Source organism: Triticum aestivum, chromosome 2B, assembly GCF_018294505.1.
Source record: "Triticum aestivum cultivar Chinese Spring chromosome 2B, IWGSC CS RefSeq v2.1, whole genome shotgun sequence".
In the NCBI taxonomy this organism is placed as follows: domain Eukaryota; kingdom Viridiplantae; phylum Streptophyta; class Magnoliopsida; order Poales; family Poaceae; genus Triticum; species Triticum aestivum.
Genome location: NC_057798.1, coordinates 706,659,528 through 706,678,204, shown reverse-complemented (window position 1 = coordinate 706,678,204; position 18,677 = coordinate 706,659,528). Strand labels below are relative to the sequence as shown.

At 46.8% G+C, this 18,677-nt stretch overlaps 2 protein-coding genes across 5 annotated transcripts; one reads left to right on the top strand and one right to left on the bottom strand.

The window, feature by feature from the left end:
* The first annotated feature begins 4,493 nt into the window (after positions 1-4,493).
* Positions 4,494-9,485, top strand: LOC123046857 (histone-lysine N-methyltransferase ATXR2). The gene is made up of 15 exons (XM_044470291.1): positions 4,494-4,757; positions 5,657-5,732; positions 5,837-5,922; positions 6,027-6,331; positions 6,582-6,694; positions 6,846-6,877; positions 7,312-7,442; positions 7,838-7,925; positions 8,073-8,121; positions 8,213-8,267; positions 8,383-8,452; positions 8,544-8,613; positions 8,727-8,803; positions 8,899-8,955; positions 9,060-9,485. Exons 1-15 carry the CDS (start codon positions 4,650-4,652, stop codon positions 9,171-9,173), a joined length of 1,431 nt encoding a protein of 476 aa, XP_044326226.1. The 5' UTR covers positions 4,494-4,649; the 3' UTR covers positions 9,174-9,485.
* On the bottom strand, positions 9,418-18,351 carry LOC123046855 (putative disease resistance RPP13-like protein 3). 4 transcript variants are annotated; one of them, XM_044470288.1, is made up of 4 exons: positions 18,055-18,351; positions 12,487-12,701; positions 9,970-12,200; positions 9,418-9,551 (listed from the first exon to the last, which is right to left on the bottom strand). In XM_044470288.1, the coding sequence occupies exons 1-3, from the start codon at positions 18,304-18,306 to the stop codon at positions 10,013-10,015; spliced, it is 2,655 nt and encodes an 884-aa protein (XP_044326223.1). In that variant the 5' UTR covers positions 18,307-18,351; the 3' UTR covers positions 9,418-9,551; positions 9,970-10,012. The 4 variants fall into 4 exon arrangements, with proteins under 4 accessions (XP_044326223.1, XP_044326225.1, XP_044326222.1 ...); XM_044470290.1 differs by lacking the exons at positions 9,418-9,551; positions 18,055-18,351 and adding an exon at positions 15,089-15,464 and having other exon boundaries at positions 9,610-12,207; XM_044470287.1 differs by lacking the exon at positions 9,418-9,551 and having other exon boundaries at positions 9,611-12,200.
* Between the last annotated feature and the right edge of the window lie 326 nt (positions 18,352-18,677).

The window sequence follows — 18,677 nt, the reverse complement described above, 5'->3', positions numbered from 1 at the left end:
CAGAAGATGGATCCGCAACAGCAGCAGCCAAACAAGCAGCCAACCAAGCAACCGTACCATCCTTACGTTCCTGAGGTTTGAAAATGCCACTGCGACTGCGTGTATGTGGTCGGGACACAGGAACCACCGAGGTCGACGGAGCAGCCTGCAACGGGCTGGAGGACGGCGATGTTGACGAGTCAGCCGGTGACAAGGAGCCAGTCACGGTAGCCTCGGACTCGGTTGGCGAAGAAGGCCGACCCACCGGCGAAACCGGCAGAGCAGACGAAGCAGCTGGCAACTCCAACATCACAGACCGGGCCGATGGCGAGCTCGGCATAGTGGGCCGTGGCGCGGCCGGTGTCGCGGGCCGATCCGCTGATGAAGGCGACGTGAGGACCCGAGCCGCGGGCGAAGACGGCGTGACGGGCCGAGCCGCAGGCGACTCGGCGACCGCTGGCGAAACGGACCAAGCAGTGGAGATGCTCGGCGCGACGGGCTCGTCGGGTGACCATGCATGGGCACGCGAATCGATGCCATGCAACATAGGGCGATCGACGTGCCCACCAGAAGACGACGATGATGATGGTGAATCCTCCAACAGCTCCAAACGAGCTCCACGTCCGGTTCCTGCACCATGGTTAGGTAACAGCAAAGGAGAGTATGCAACATCATCAAATTGGTCAGAAGCAACAGAGGATGAATGCAGGGATGGTGGTTCGACAGTGGACACAGGAAGGTTGGCAAAGGGAAAAACATGCTCATCAAACACGACGTCCCGAGATATATAGACACGATTAGTGGGAACATGAAGACATTTGTAACCTTTATGAAGAGAGCTATAGCCAAGAAAAACACACTTCTTAGAACGAAACTCAAGCTTGCGCTTGTTATATGGACGAAGATGCGGCCAGCAAGCACACCCAAATACCTTGAGAAAGGTATAATCAGGTTGTTCATTAAGGAGAACCTCAATGGGAGTCTTCATGTTTAAAACACGAGTAGGAGTACGGTTGATGAGAAAGCATGCAGTGGTGAAAGCATCACTCCAAAACCGAAACGGAACAGATGCATGGGCCAAAAGAGTAAGACCAGCTTCAACAATATGATGATGCTTACGTTCGACTGAACCATTCTGCTGATGTGTATGTGGACATGCTAAACGATGAGCTATCCCAAGCGACTGAAAGAAAGAGTTGAGGTTGCGATACTCGCCCCCCCAGTCTGACTGGACATGAACAATTTTGTGCTTGAGAAGACGTTCAACATGTTTTTGAAACTGAACAAAAATATCAAACACATCAGATTTGCGTTTAATAAGGTAAAGCCAGGTAAAGCGACTATAAGCATCAACGAAACTAATATAGTAATTATGACCACTGACAGAAGTCTGAGCAGGACCCCATACATCTGAAAACACAAGTTCTAAAGGATGTTTCACCTCACGACTGGACTCCGAAAAAGGAAGTTGATGACTCTTCCCCTGCTGACAAGCATCACACACTGCTACATCTTTATGACTAGACAAACTAGGAAGCTCATGACGACGCAAAATATGACGGACAATAGGTGTGGCCGGGTGACCAAGACGAGCATGCCACTGTGACGGAGAGACCCGAATTCCACTGAAAACACGAGCGACACCAGGATGCTCCAGACGGTAGAGGCCCTGGCACAACCGCCCACTAAGAAGAATGTCCCTCGTGCCCCGATCCTTAATAAAAAGATCAAAAGGGTGAAATTCACAAAGCACATTATTATCACGTGTGAGTTTAGGAACTGAAAGAAGATTACGGGTCACAGATGGAACTCGAAGAACATTGCGAAGCTGAAGACTCCTATTGGCATGTCTAGTGAGAAGAGATGCTTGACCAATATGAGAGATGTGCATACCTGCTCCATTGGCGGTGTGGATCTTGTCGGAGCCATGATAGGGTTCACGAGTGTGAAGCTTCCCCATCTCGCTGGTTAGATGCTCTGTCGCCCCAGAGTCCATGTACCAGTGTGGATCGATGGAGTAGGACTGAGTGTGTCCCTGTTGCTTCTGCGGCGCGGGACGATCAGCCATGGCGACCTGACGGGCATTGTTGCGTGTATCTTTGCCGTCATTGCCAAGATCAAGGAAGCTTCGCTGGAAGCGCTTATGACACTTGGAGGCCCAGTGCCCATCGCGGCCACAAAGCTGACACACACGTGGACTGCCAGCCCCCGGTAAGGTCGCAGTAGGTGGGGGGCCGAGGCGGGCGACGGTGGCAGCCCCAAGGGAGACCGGGGTGATGAAGAAGAGCGGCCACCCTTGGTGGCGGAGTTGGCCGAGAGGGAGCCAGTGCCCCTGGTGCGGCGAGTCTCGACCCGTTGCTCAGTGAGAAGGAGCCGAGAGAAAACCTCGTGTGCCAGCATGGGTGTCGAGTTGCCCCGCTCGTTGATGATCTCGACTAAGGCATCATACTCCTCATCAAGACCATTGACAATAAACGAGTTGAACTCGGAGTCGGTGAGGGGCTGTCCAATGGAGGCCAATGTGTCGGCGAGGCCCTTGACCTTGTTGTAGAACTCAGTCGCAGTGGAGTCAAGCTTCTGACACTCTCCAAGCTGACGACGGAGTGCAGAGACACGAGCCTGGGACTGCGCTGCAAAGGTGCGCTCAAGGATGGTCCAGGCCTCATGAGACGTCTTCGCGAAGACAACAAGGCCGGCAACTGCCGGCGAGAGCGACCCCTGGATGGAGGAGAGGTTCGCCTGGTCCTGCCCCGTCCAGACGCGATGGGCCGGATTGTAGACCGGACCGTGCACGCTGTCTACTAGCGCGGGTGGGCAGGGAAGCGATCCGTCGACGTAGCCTAGCAAGTAGTGACTCCCCAAGAGCGGGAGAACCTGCGCACGCCAGAAGATGTAGTTGTCGGCGGAGAGCTTGATGGTGATGAGATGACCGAAGTGAAACGGCGGCGGCGAAGACAATCCCATCGAGGAGGCTGCCTGGGGTGCAAACACCATGGAGGCAGCCGGAGGCACCGAAGCCGATGCGGGAGGAGGCGGGACCGCAGCCAGGGCGGGCGCCGCAAAGCTCGCGGCCGGTGCGGACGCCGCAAGGCCCGCGGCCGGGGCGGACGCCGCCAACCCCGCCAGCGGGGCAGTGTGATCGCTTGCGGCAGGAGCGGCGGGACGACGCCTGCGGAGTCCGCAGCGGACGGCGGCGCCGCGGTGTGGACCACGAGGTCACGCCCAAGCGAGGGCGCCGGCGGCGTGGAGAAGACGGAGCCGATGCTCCTTGTCCCGATCGGAGCCGGAACAGAGACGACATCGAGCGGGAGGTTGAGCAGAGCCGCAAGAGAGGCCGGGAGGAAGCCCGCAGCAATGGAACCGGTGGTGGCGGCGCTCAACATGGCGGCGGCGCGATCGGTGGCGCGGCGGCGGCGGTGAAGGCGGCGGCGGCTGCGGCGGCGGTGCGGGTATTAGGGTTTAGAAGCGGAAGCGATCGTAACCTAGCGTGATACCATGTAAGACAATAAGTTTTGGGAAACCAGCACACCCCTTTAGGGGTGGCTTATCTCATTATATATAATGGTTGTGTTACAATATGTACCATATACGTACATAGGTACAGAAGCTATACATAGTCTAACAAAAACAAACATTGCTTCCAGCCAAAAACGCATCGCGTGGTGAAGGCGCATCCGGTTCAAGCATCAGGGGACACTGCTTCCACCTTCCAGCATCAGGGGATGCCGGTTGCAGCTTCCCAGTTGCTGGTTCCAGCTACGAGGCGTGCTGGTTCCCACATCGCTTCCCCAGCAGGCGCCGGTCGCCGCCGTCGCGCACCATGGTGATGCAGCGGTGCCTGATCTAGCAGCGCGGTCGTCGTGCCCATTGCTAGCAGCTCCAAAAGATGAACGGCAAGAGAGAACATCAACCTCCTTTCCCAGGAGGAGAGGGTGTGTGTCCCACATGTATTTGAGCTCAACCTTGTGGGATCCATGGCGACTGCGCAGGCCATGAATGAAAAAACAAAAGACACCAACGAACTCATCCCCTCTCATGGATCTATGGTGGAAATGTTGCGGGGAGTAGAGAAGCAACAAAAACAAGCTCAATTTCATGAGGATTGTGTGTGAATTCCTGGAGAGAGCACACAAAGGAGAGGGAAGAGAGATTGTGGACGAGGGGATTCAAGGACGAGCAGCACGAAGACGTCTTCGTGTTGTCTCCAGAGACTACGAGGGGATAAGATGAAAGCGGTGGGGATAGAGAGATAAGCTTTGTGGGTGGTGGGCCTGGGTGCCTAGCGACGCGAGCGAGGCGACCGACCGAGCGTTCAGCCGGTGCGCCGAACCCAACATTTCCCATTAAAAAAAGGCTCCAATGAGCCTGTCCGCCAAAACTTCGCTCTCAGGATACACTTCACTTTGGACCAGCAGTACACCAGATGCCGAATGCGTCTCACTCTTTCCACAGTGGAAAGCGTATTCCTTGCTGAACACCAAACTTGTCCCCAACGAAACCTACTTTACGCCTTCGCTGCCCAAACACCAATCTTGGCCCCAACGAAACCTACCAGTAGTACAAAACCCACAAAACCCCAGGAGCCAACTGCAAGAGAGAGGGGGGCAGCAGCAACCGGCGGCGGCAGGACCGGCCGCAGCCGCAGGAACCACCAGCCAGACGCCGGCGGCATGGCTCGGAGCGGCAGACGCAGCGGCGCCAGCCCGTGCGACCTGGACAGGGAGTTCGCCCCCCAGATCGCCCAGCTCCTCGCCGCCCCGCCTCCCCAGTCCGCCCAGGTACTCTCCCCTCCGCCCCTTCTCCCTGTTTGTCGGTCTGGTCTCTAGTGCGTCTGGCTGCCTGAGGACTTGTTAATTGTGCCTAGTTCTGTCGCGGTGTATGAATTTTCGGTGGAAAGGCTCGGATTGGGCTATTCCGTGGTGCCAATGTCGGGAATTTCGGTCAGGGAGCGCTGTTTGGGTGGTGATATTTGTGGTCTCTGGTTTTATCCAGTCCTGCTAACATAGGAGGATCTTACTTTTTCGTAGAGACATGAGAGCCGAAATGCGTGGTTCTCAATTAGTGTGCAACATTAACCCTCTGATTTGAAAATATTTGTTCACTGAGGTGTGAATTTAAGGTCCAAGGTGCCTCTTTTTTTAGCATTCCAGTAATTACTGCGTGTAATGAATTCAGTTGTGTCTGATGTTAAGTATAGAATGGAACTATCTTAAATGTGGTATTCGTGGTTTAGCTCGAACTTACTAATATAGGAGTATCTTAATGTTTCAGAGGAACACGAGACTGAGTCCAAATGTGTGGTTCTTGATTAACTTGCAATATTAGCCCCTTGATTTAAGTATTTTCTTCACCGAGGTGCAAATTTAAGATCCAAGGTGCCTGTTTTTTTAGCATTCCAGTAGTTGTTAGTGTGTGTAATCAATTCAGTTCAGTGTGATGTTAATATTATGATGGAATCGAAATAATATTCTGTGCTCCTTGCCGTGTGGCAGTTACAACTTATAAGCCGGTGGGTTAGTCGTTGAGGCCAACAAAGTTGCAGAAGCAAATCTTATGCTATGTTTTTATGGGTGTGGTTTTTATGTTTATTTTTCTGCTCCACCTTGTCATTTAAATCAAGTATTGCTGATGGTTTGTGGCTCACATTCGACAACATAACCATGTTTTCACTTTTCAGGAATACTATGAGGAGCTCATACAGTCCAAGAAACATGACGGCATAAGAGTCAACTACAAAGGCAATCATGGGAAAGGTACCGCTGCTGAATAAATACTTACCGTGTGGCCTATGGGCTAGCAATCCTGCAACATGATGCTTGTATACTGCTAAGATGTATTAACCGACGTGTTCTTGCAGGTGTTTGTGCAAACAAGGATTTTGCTGAAGGAGACCTTATTCTGAAGGATCAAATATTGGTTGGTGCACAACACAGTCTTAACAAGGTGTGCTTGCTATTGAGATTGATCCAGTGACACTCTTTGTTCATTTTTTATGCGGACTGTTCCTCCCTGGAAGTATTACATCCATTTTATGTGTTCTGTTGCAGATTGACTGCGTCGTGTGTAGTTATTGCTTCCGCTTCATTGGTTCTGTAGAGTTCCAGATTGGACATAGACTGTATTTTCAAAGCATTGCTTCAAGCATTGGCTGCAGCAGTGAGAGGCACTGTCATGGAAGTGATGTGGGATCAAGCACTTGCTCTTCTGGTGTAACAAAGGAAAAGAGTAGTACTTTGCCAGAAGAGGTCATAGAATCACTTATAACAGGCGATGTGTCACTGCCTTTCTCAGACCACTTCGCTTTACCAGAAATTGTTGCTTGTCAAGGATGCGAGGAAGAACGCTACTGCAGGTTTGAGTTCATAATAGCTTTGCAAATTCACCTTTCTTTTTTGAGGCATACATCTTTTGACTATTAAGTGTCTGATATCCAATTTTTCATCATATTTTCTAACTGTCGATCATGTTAAAATTCGAACCTGATTGCATCATGTATAACTTGCATCTATAGACCATATAACTCTGTTTTCATTGTTCATTGAGTAACTTGTTATTACAAGAAAGCATTTGAGAAAACTTTAACTTGTTCATTTTTTGTGTAGCCAATCATGTGCAGATTCTGACTGGGAATCCTACCATTCTTTGCTCTGTGCTGGCCCCAACACTGAACCACCCCGAAGATCTGCTCTTCACAAATTTGTAGAGCATGCTAATGGTAAGCCTGCAGTACCCTTTGAATCTGTATCATCATAGTGGTATGTTCATCATTCATTGCATCTATGCTATATCAATTCATTCATGATCAATGATGGTTGCGATTGAGGTCCTGAAGCTGTTATCTGATAATACCCACCCTTTATTTTCAGAAACCAATGATATTTTCTTGGTTGCCGCCAAGGTATGTGATAGAAAATCTTTAATATGTTTTGGAAACTTTTATTATTTTCTTATTTTAGTGACATAGATGTTCATTTTAGTTTCTTGGTTGTCAAATTAAGCACCAAAATTTGACAGAAATGACCATGTTACTTTCTCAGTTTCTAACATTCTAGGGGAGTTATTTTTGTTATGCATTGGAAGGCCAGCATCTATTGCAAAGCTTTTGACGTCAAATTTGAGTTGATATAAATGCCATTAGTGTTTGTCTAAAAAAATATTCAAACTGCAATTTTCTCATATTTAGAACCTTATTGCACAAGACAGTGACTAGCTACATCAATTGTACCAGATAGAACAAACAAAAGAATAACTGCACTCCCTTGTGTACCAACTGCAACTCATCTAAGGTTTCCTGATTCTCATGCATATGAGTTCATGCTTTTTATGTGCCAGGCTATCACTTTCACCATGTTGAGGTACAAGAAACTCAAAAGACAGAATGACTTCCAAAACAAATCAGCTGAATCAAACTTTTCTTTGCTTATGGAAGCCTGGAAACCACTTTCTATGGGCTTCAAAAAGAGGTAAGGGCATGACTTCAAAGTAATTGCTTCTCTTCTGATGACCACTTGTTTTTTTTACGGGATGACCAGTTATTCTTAGTGGGACTAATTAGCAGTTTTGTCTAATTGTGCAACTAGTGTTAAGCATGACTTTTGAAGGTTCTTTTTTCATGGTGTTAGCATAATTTGATGGTAACAGTATTTGTAACAATCAATAAGATAAGATACCTATGGCTGGATGTGTCATTTTTTTCTCCTTCGTTTTGGGTTACACTGGGATACCTATGGTTAGATGTGTCATTTCTTCTTCCTTGTTTTGGGTACACTGGTATATATGTTTTGAGCTCCATAGAACTACCGAATTAATGCTACTTTATAACTACCCTGATTTGTGCAAAAATATCTTGTGATTGCAGATGGTGGGATTATGTTGCTTTGCCTGAGGATGTTGATGCTTCCGATGAAGATTCATTTAGACAGGAAATAAGGGATCTAGCATTTACGGTAACTATGTCAGACCTATTACTTGAAAAACCGTACATTGATGACATGCAATAAGTGGACAAATTTGCATTGAAAGATGCCCTGTTTTAGTCTCTATAGATCTTGTTTCAGCCACTGGTAGGCTGATCATGGCTTCTGTATTTGCAGTCACTAAAGCTTCTCAAGGATGCGATCTTCGATGCTGAGTGTGCACCATGTATCCTTTTTTGGCAGTTACCAGACTTGTTTCAAACTTTCATACAATGAGTAGTTATCGTTGTCATTCGAGTTACCTTAACTTGCTCTAGTGTTTTCCCTTGAGGTGTATGGCCATATAATTGGCATGTTTGAGCTGAACAATCTGTAAGTAAATATACTTTCCCTATTTCATTTTGACGAACGTATATACTCTGTCATTGTTTTTCTCCCTGCCTGAAACAAATGCCGGTGCCGCATTCTTCCACCTTTTTCATTCCAGTGATTTGGTCGTTGCATCGCCTGTTGAAGACTATTTCATACACATTGATGATCTTCCAGATGATAAGAAGGTTTGTTTGATGGTTGCCTTATTTCTGTCATGTAAAGATGTTACTCTTGCTCTGACATGGGTTTCTTAACCTGAAATGCAATGTACCCCAGGAGGAAGCTGAGAAGGCCACAGCGCCATTGCTAGATGCTTTAGATGATGACTATGCAGTTCCTTGTGATGGTATGTGCGACTTCTTCCTCTCAAGTTATTCCTTTGAGAGTACTGCTATGTGCCTTTTTCTATCTGCACAACACTAAAAAAAAGTTGTTTCCTTGTGAATTTTTTGCTGCCAGGGACGGCGTTCTTTCCTCTTCAAAGCTGTATGAATCACTCGTGCTGTCCAAATGCTAAAGCATTTAAAAGGGATGAGGTGATGTATATTTCCCCCTTCAGCTGATTCACCCATTTTCCTACAAAACTGCCCGTCAGCAATGCTGATAAGTAGCTGCTGAACTACCGCCGCAGGATAATGACGGTCATGCCGTGATAATCGCTCTGGGGCCTATCAGCAAGGGCGAAGAGGTAATGTCATTTCTAGTCCTAGTGCTAATCATTCAACGAGAGAAAAATCATATCTCTGGCCCAACTGTTGTGCCACTTGCTGAAGTACTGTTGCACCGCTGCAGATCACCATCTCCTACATCGACGAGGATCTTCCGTACGAGGAGCGGCAGGCGGAGCTCGCGGACTACGGGTTCACATGTACCTGCTCCAAGTGCCAGGAGGAGAAGCCCAACTGAGCAGCAAGGCGGGCTGGACTTGCTGCAAATTTTTGGTCGTTGTTAGTCGTCGGCGGGCATTGTGCTTGTAGTTTATGCTACTGGGTACTTTTGACAAGTTCAAACTGTAAGGGTAGGATTATGCAGAAAGAATGAGGGTGATGGTATCCTGATTTAAGTGGGTGCTGGGTTAATTAGGCTTTGTCCATGTCAAAACTTCTATCGAAATTGTCAGAATGTATAACCTGTAGTCGGTGCCACTGGAGGTTATTTTATCTTTTTTTCTTTTTGCAAATAAACTCTTGAATTACTCAGAATCACAAGTTACAATCTCGTTGTACAAGTTCCAAGACCTCATTTGGTCCAGAGCCTAGCCAAACCATAGTTCGGCGGTGCAACCTACCAAAATTGGCCAAAGCATGACTAACATTAGTACAAAAACGATGAGTATGAGTAATGCAAAAATAGCTTGTTGCTGTTAAAATGGCTGGAGATTTTCATAAGACTCTGAATAATCTAGCAGATACGAAACAGACTATGTGAATAGTTTTAATTTTTTTTCTTACTATTTTCAAATGTTTCATAGCAGGCTAGCAGCCTGACAATAGCATGCTAGTATGGAATATTGAGATGGAGATACTCGAGAATTTGAGTGAATGTTGATTTTGCTATTGTTTCTGTTGATAGTTCACGATTACAGCAGCAACGAACAGAACATGAACAACCAGAGATCCCAATCAAACAGGTCATCACAACACAATGCAATCATTCTGTATCATGAATTAAAACCATTTAACTGGGTATATAAGAACCATACCACTCTTCCGCTCCATCCAGGTTTTGCCACAAGTCTTTTCTCCTTATCGGTACGGAAGCCGATAAACTGTCCTGAGCCTGGATGTGGAGCGGTTAAAGCCTGCCTTTCTGAGTTCCTCTTGGATGTCTTGCGGCGCATCATTCGTATCCGTGAGGCTGAGCTGAACAAGGTTTGGTCGGGGGATGCGAAGCTCATTAAACGCGTCGGCAGGCGGCCATTGCACCGGACCCTCCAGCTCCACCGTCTGAAGATACTGAAGGCCCTGCTCAGTGAAGACACACGGAGGGATCTCGTCGCCTTTCAGCTTCAAGTGGCCAAGGAGATGCATCCTCCCGAGAGCAGCCTTGAGTGCGGCCCCGTGCTTAGCATCCTCCAAGCCTTGCAGCTCCAGCGACCGGAGCTTTGTCATCTTGAGCAGCGGGCAGTTGAGCTGGTCCCATTCCCCTTGGTGGTGGGGCTTCACACCATGCACTGTCTGCAGCTCATCCAGTTCTTTTCTGATGGGAAAGACCTGGACGGGTGGAAGCTTGAGGTTGTCTGCGAGCACATGCCGCAGTGTCTTCATCGTCCACAAGGAAATGTGAATCTCCTCCACCTGAGTGCCCCTTATGTCCAGTGTCTGCAGATTGGTCAGCCTCTTCATGCTGGACGGGAGATCCTTAAGGTCTTTGCTGTCAACACGAAGGTACCGCTGGTGGACCATGCAGCCAATGTCATCAGGCAACTTGTTAAGTCTCAGTCCCTTTAAGGAGATGAGGCGCATGAACTTGGACCTGCGCAGAAACCTCATGTCATGCCAACGATGCTTCATGTCCACACCTTGGCTGTCATCGCTCTGCTCATCTTCCTCCTCGACCCGACATATGAAGGAACGCAGCTTAGGGAATTTGTTGGTGACCGTGGTATACCTACCACCAAAGCTCATGAAAGAGAGGCGGCGCACCGACGATGGAACAAAGGCATCATGCATGTCATGGACCTCGACGAAGCCAGCCTCGCGAGCCTCTGAATGCAGGAACCCGTGGAGGTTCCTCTGAACCCTGACCCCCTCTATGCCACCGGCGGCATTCGTATCTTCAATTTGAACAAGGCATCTCAAGACCATTTCCTTGAGGTAGTCATGACCCAGCTCCTCCATACTCTTGCCCTTCTGTGGCTTGATGAAACCCTCCGCCATCCACATCTGCACCATCTGACTGGCGTACTGAACAATGTTCTTGGGGAAAGCCGCAAAGTAGAGGAAGCATGACTTAAGGTCGTTGGGAAGGTCTTCAAAGCTTGCCCAGAAGACCCTCTCAATCGTCGTTGTTGTGGACGTGTTAGCTTGTGTTGCAGGGCCTGTCTGCCACTCGATACACTTCCCCTGTACATCTTCAGTTATCTGGTTGCCTCTGCTGTCCTGTTTCTCCTCCGTTCCTGGTCCAGGCCTAAGCTGTTGCAGCACTGCTTCCCACTGCCCTGGCTTCTCTTTGAATCGGAGCAGTCCAGCGAGAACCACTATAGCCAGAGGGTAACCCCCTGTTATATCGTAAACGATCTTGTCATACATCCTCGTGTTTCCCTCTTCGTTGGACTCTTCTTTCCTGAAGGACCTCCAGTGCGACATGATCCTGTCGTATATGCCCATGTGTTCACTCTCACTGTATTCTTGTTTCCTGAAGGCCCTCGAACGGAACAACTGTCCGCTCTGTTTTTCATCTAGACGGCTCAACAGGTGGATTTTGTTGACACCGTCTTTGTTCATGCTATTAGCATGCCATGCTACTTCTTCGTACTCACTATCCAATACGAGTACCACACTGCTACCAGTATTGCCAACTGGAAGGCTCGCTCTCACACAGTTGAGCATGGTTTTTGAGGATATCCCACTAAGAATCATCAGGTACTTTTTATTCGCTAGTAAGCGACGGATCTTGCCAGGGGTATGAATGGCTTCCCTTGACTCACCACAGTTTGCTTTTTCTTCTTCTGTGCAATGTTCTGCTATTCTCCGGTAGATTTCCCGGAGAAGATCTTCCGTGCTCGAATCTGGTACGACGGGGTACCCAAATATAAGGTCAAAGTTTTCATGAATTTTGTCGCCAAGAACAGATATGAGTGTGCTCTTTCCGACACCACTCTCTCCAAATATGGAGATGAACATTGGCTCTGGATGATCCTCACGAAACAGCATTCCCTCAATAGTCTTCACATGTTCGTCAAGCCCTATGGCGCTTGCACGATCATCCCGCCTGTTCACTGACAGTATTAATTAATGCCAAAAGTTGACTTAAGAAGGCATACTGTATTCCCGCAAAAAAAAGGCATACTGTAAAAGGAGTGTGTTGCTACAATTGTGTTCCATAAAGAAAAAGGGCTCCACTTGCTTAAGCTACAATTTGTTTCTTCGTTTATTTTTCTAAACAAAATGACGCCTCAAACGTGTTGCAGAGTATATTATTATAGAATTAAAAACTCCCTAAAAATGGGGAGAATTAGGGGGTGTGACTGGAAGAGGTTGAGAAGAGAGTCATGTACCATGCCGCAATGGCTGTCGTGGAAGATGTCAACGCCGCTAATGATGTATGCTCGATCTTGTATTCCTTTTGGTTCTCCGAAATTTGCTCCAGCCTGCTCTTAATTCTTTTAAGTCGACTAGACAATCCATGCCGGACAATGATTTGAGTCCAGAAGCCCGTCAAGTATTTGCACCATTTTATCAAGCCTTGGTAACCCTGGCTTTCTAGATCAACCTGTTATTCAACAAAAATATCATGGGTAAGATAACAAAAAATATAATAACGCTGGAACCGGCTTGATCGAGCTACATCTTGGATGCAAACTATATGCAGATCAAAATTGTGGTATTATATGCTATAAAACAAAGTAATAGGCAACATCATGTCTTTATTTTCATTCTTTTCATTTCAATAGAACCAGGGAAATTTGTCTGAAAACAAGAACATGTGAAGTTGTAAGCATGGTCGAAATTGTTCTTATTACTAGATAGTGATAGGGTTCAAAATGACCAAGAATACCAGGACGAGGGTTCTATTTTGAAAGTTTTAGACCAAGATTGAATCATGGCTAGGTCACTCTGGTCCCTTAGATGCTAAAGAGATTTAGAAGTTTAGACCAATATGTCTGCTCAATGTGAGTTTCAAGATCTGGTAACGAACAAACTGATGTTGTAACTGCTAAAGTCATCTCTCCCATAGAAATAACCTTTGTTAGAGGGAGATATATTATGGAAGGGGTTTTAATTTTACATGAAACCCTCAATTCTATACACCCCAAAAGAGAATGCTATGAGTCCAAGTCCAAGCCTCCAAGGTGGACGCTGAAAAAGCTATGATAAAATAAAATGGCCCTTCGTTTATCAAATGCTCAGACTGAAACACTTCCATGACAAATGGGGTGCTTAGTTATGAAAATAATGGGAGGAGGGTATGCATGTATTAAGGTGAATGATTCTATTGGACCATATTTCCCTACATGCAAAGGGCTGAGACTGCGGGATTCTTTGTTTCCTCTATTATTTGATTAGCAGCTGATGCTCTTGCTATGTTGCTTGATAATGATAGAGATTCTGGTTTACTTAAAGGTCTCTTCGATGATACAGTTGATGGTGATGTCAACATGCTTCCCGTGTGTTGATGACACTATCTCTCTATTGAAGGATAATTTTAGTAGTGCTCATAACTTGAAGTTTATTTTGTGTGATCCTTTAACAAATGCCAGGACTCAAGATATACTTCCATTAAAATGAATTATTTCTGTTAGGAGATGCTAAGGGAAAAGCTTCAGAATATAGAACTATTTTCTAACTTCCAACGAAATATCTTGGCATCCATGTACATGAAGCTAGAATTTCAAACAAATCATGGAAATCTGTAGAGGATAAAGTTGATATTTTTTTTTGTAAGTGTTGGCAAGGAAAAATGTTGTATAGGGGCAGATTGATTCTTATACGATCTTGTTGCATATGATGTCCTTGTACAGACTTCTTGATGGTAATAGACAAAGAATGGATTTCTTCATATCTAGACTCCTTTGGCAGGAAAATCATGAAAAGAAAAATTACCATCTAGTTAGATGGTCTGAGGTATTTTAACCTAAGAATCGGGGCGGTTTAGGAATTTTGAACCTATCTTTTGAGTAAAGCACTTTTAGCTAAATGGCTATGAAAACCCTAATGGCATCTGTCAATCTGTTTTGAGGAATAAATATATTGAAAACCAATGTGCTACTAGGGTGGAAACACAAAATGGGGACTCCTAGTTCTGGAGAATTTAATGGATGTTAAGAAATTATTTTACCCCCTATGCCGCGACATTGTTGGCAATGGGATGAATACTCGCTTCTGGGAAGATTGGTGGACAGGGGATAGACCTCTCATACAAGCTTATCCTAGGCTATATGGTATATGTTTCAGTAAAATACCCCGTTTGTTGATGCATTAAATAATGGCTAGATAGCATACAATTTCGAAGAACTCCGTGGGGAGACTCCTTGCAGTTATTTGAGTCGATTAAACTTTTGTGTGTTGACATGGTCTTGACTGACCAATCTAATATTACAGTAAAACATACTTAAAGGTTGCTGGTCAATCTTCCCCCGCAGCTGGAGAGACACTTTTGTTGCTTCTCCAGTGTGAAAATTAGAAAATTTATGTGGCCTATTCTGAAGAAAAGCATACTCAAGGGCAGGGATGATAATTGTCAACTTTGTGGACAAGTTAAAAAGTATCGATCATTTGTTCCTGAGATGCTCTGTAGCTAGACTAATCTGGAATATCATGAAATGCTCTGTAGCTAGACTAATCTGGAATATCATGAAATGCTCTATTAACTTTCAAACGGTTCCTAAGCAGGAGAAATCCTTGCTGATGTACGTGTGGCAGGCTGGCAGCTGTACTTTTGACCATTTGGCATGTTAGAAATGGCGCCTGCTTGGGCTATTACTAATCCTTTCGTACTCACTCATCTGGTTGGCCATTGGCTCAATTTGAAAAAGGCGAGGTGCTGAAAGTAGGGGGTAAAGCTCTTGGAGCAAGTAGCAAATGAAGTCTCCCAGAGATGCGCATGGCTGCAGACCTTGAGTAGAAAACCACAAATGCTTGTTGATGGAGAAAGCTTACCTGTTTTGCTGTCTATTAGCCTTGATCTAGCTGAGTTCTAGGTTGATACACCTGCTTGTTAGAGCGGGGGAGGTCCGTGGGGGGCGGTGTCTCGGGCGGCAGACGGCGGGGTCGGGCCTCATCTCCGGCCGGCAGCGAGGGATGGCACCCCGTGGTGCTGCTCGGAGTAGGTAGGGCGGATCTGGCCCGCCCCGGAGCAGGCAGGAGTCCAGATCCGGGCGACCAATCTTTCCGGCGGCGGAGCAGCATAGAGCTGGGTCTGGTGGGCGCGTGGGGAGAGCTGCCGTAGGTTGGCTTGCTTGGGGCGTCCAAGGCCGGTTGGCGTTGAGCATCTCCGACAGGGTCGCTAAATAAGCCACGCGCCTGAAGAAACGGCTTTTAACCACTCCCCGCATGGAACAGAACTGCATCTCGCGCTGTTTTCTTCCACCGTTTGTTATCGTGGCGACTCGCCCGCGCGAATGTCCACCAACCGCTGGATCTGAAATATTCACTCGCGCCGTGACTTCTCCCTCCTCTCCGGCAACCTGTCGGCGCTCCCCTCGAGCACCCCGTTCCGCCGACGAACAGCGTCCAGAGGGGGTTTGCAGCTCGACGCCCACAAGGGATTTGACAAAACGCCTGCAAGGTATATATTGGTACTAAACTTCATTTTTGTAAATGAATTTGTAGTTTGTTGTCTGTAGTGTTAAATTTTAGTTTGAATTCAAATTTATAGATGAGTTCATCCCACGATTCTTTCGATGAAGGATTTGATCTTCAAGAGGAGAGGACCTCGCAATGGTTCTAGCTATGCACATCAACAAAAAGCCGAAGCACGGTGGTTTGGCTTTTGGTCGTCAGAAATTGTGGAGGGAAAGGATCAATGTCGACAACAGATTGATGAGGAACTATTTTGCAGAGATTCCCATATACCCCGAGTCCTACTTTCGGCGCCGTTTTAGGATGAGCATCGAGTTGTTCAAACACATTGCAGAGAGACTGGCGAGCCATGATCGGTTTTTTCAGCAAAGGAGGAACACCGCTGGAGAACTTGGGCATAGCACCTTTCAAAAGGTGACCGCCGCTTTGCGTATGTTGGCATACGGTATTCCGGCGGATCTAGTTGATGATCACTTGGCCATGGGTGAGAGTGAAGCCATCATGTGTGTCAAGCGCTTCGCGGTTGGAATCGTGCAAGTGTTTGGTCCGGAATATTTGAGAACTCCCAATGCTGAAGACGACGCAAGGCTTTTGGAGATGAATAAAGCTTGCGAGTTCCCAGGTATGATTGGCTCAATAAATTTTATGCATCGGAGTTGGAAGAACTGTCCTAAGGCATGTCATGAACAATTCCACGGTCAGAGAAAAGGTTTTATTATAATACTTAAAGCGGTGGCCGATCAGGAGACTGGAATTTGGCATGCTTTTTTCGAATGCCAGGATCTTTGAACGACATCAATGTTGTTCAACAGTCACCACTCGTGAATAGTATTGCAAATGATGAACTGCCACCGATGCAGTTTGTAGCAAATGGTCATACATACAGCTATGGCTACTATCTTGCGGATGACATCTACCCAAGGTGGCAAACATTTGTGAAGCCACTAAAAAAACCGGAAGGTAAGAAAAATGTTGATTTCTACAATGCTCAGGCGGCGGCTAGGAAAGATGTGGAGAGAGCTTTTGGGATTTTGCAAGCCCAATTTGCTATTGTGAGAGGACCGGCTAGATTTTGGGATCAAAATATCCTTTGGTACATCATGAACGATTGTGTGATCATGCATAACATGAACATTGAGAACGAGCGTGGGCAAGATTTAGACTATTCTCAGTATGAGTTGTTGGGACGTCCTATGCGAGTGCGGAGGAGGGTTGAGAGGGTGGCCCCCTTTGTTGCCTCCTATCATGTCATTCAACGTGCCGAAACGCATGATGAACTTCAAAAGGATCTAGTCGAGGAGTGGTGGGCATAGAATGGGCGACAAAATGCATGATGTTGTACTATTTATTTGTTGTATTGGTCATAAACTATTTGTTGTATTGAAGTTTAATTATTTGTTTGAGTTGTAATAATAATTGAACTATTTTTTGACGATTTATTTTGTGTTTGTTTGATCTTCTTTGTTTCACATTAAATGCAAAAATGTTGTTTGTGTTGGGCTCGCACGCCCTATTTTGCCGTGCCTGCTGAAGCGGTGCTCTGGCGCGCTAAAAATTTTTAGCGCCCGGTGAAGCAATTGTGTGGTCCGGCGCATAAAAGGGCTATTTTGGCACTGTAAAAAAAAATTATGTGCCGCTCCGTAGCGCGTCTGTTGAAGATGCTCTAGCTTCTGACTTGTGAGGCTACTCTGCCGAGGTCGGCCCATTGGTCTCATACTCTCATTGCTCGAGCAATTCTTGAAAGCTGATGCAATTGTTCCGTGCCATAAAGCTGAAATAGTTCGCGCGCTGGTATGTGGGTGATCGGAATGGAGTAGGCCATGGCGGAGAAGGGAGGCGTAAAGGATGGATCAAGTCAAATCTAATGGTTAGAAACACTGGCGGAACTATCTTGGGGCAAAACCAGGCCATGGCCCGCCCAACTTAGGAGCATTTCTTCTTACTGTTTACCTAGATCAGGATGTGAAACACCAGCCTAGAGACAATTTGCTTCAGCTTAGCCTGCCCAGCCCGCCCTGCTTTTTGTTTCAAGCTCCGCCACTGGTTAGAAATACTAGTACAGTATTAGAGTGATGTGCATCTCATGTGAACACAAGATTTCACTCACTCGAATTCATTTATATGCCTGCACATTTGTCGTTCGATAGCAAACCCGCACGGGCATCCTACTAGCAGCTAGTCCACAGAATCACTTGCTACAAATTCTTCATCTGATTTTTTTTGTGTATTCTAGAAGAAAAAAATTGTGATTTTTTTCTTTTAGGGGAACATCCAGAAAAACAAATGAATAAATTGATAAAACTGATCAAAAGCAGGGGAGGCACCTCGTGGAAGAACTCATCGAGCGCGTCCTCGACTTGGAAGGCGACATCGCGTGTTTGGCGCACCCAGACGCGGGTGAGCCCGTCGGTGCCACTCCGGCGCTTCCGGTCGGCGTCGCGGATGAAGGCCTGAAGCCACTCCAGCCGGTCGCGCAGCAGCATCATGTCGTCCCCCACCTGAGCCAGCAACTTGGCCTCACTCGCCGCGAGCTCCCCGAACTTGGAGAGCACAGCCGTGATCGCAGTCTCCGCCATGGCTTGTTCTCCCTTAACTTGCTCTCTTCTGATCACTTGGCTAAGTCGGGAATAGATCTCGGCGTGTTTGTGTCTATGTAAGGTGCTAATCATCTGCTGGGTTGACCAGCTCAGGTCAACTTGCAAGTCTGTTTTTCTTTTCCCTTTTTCTTTTTGAGGCAACTTGCAAGTCTAGTTAGTTGAACTATTATAACCGGAGCTCGTCATTCCAGATTCAATAATTATACTTAATGACGTAGAGCGAAGACCAGGACTCCCACCAGCCTATGGCTAATTGGCTATGTGAGGACATCGTGCATCTTAGAGCACGTATAACTTGTTTGAATTGAGAATGGAAACTTCTATTGATCGGAAGTTGCAAATTACAATTC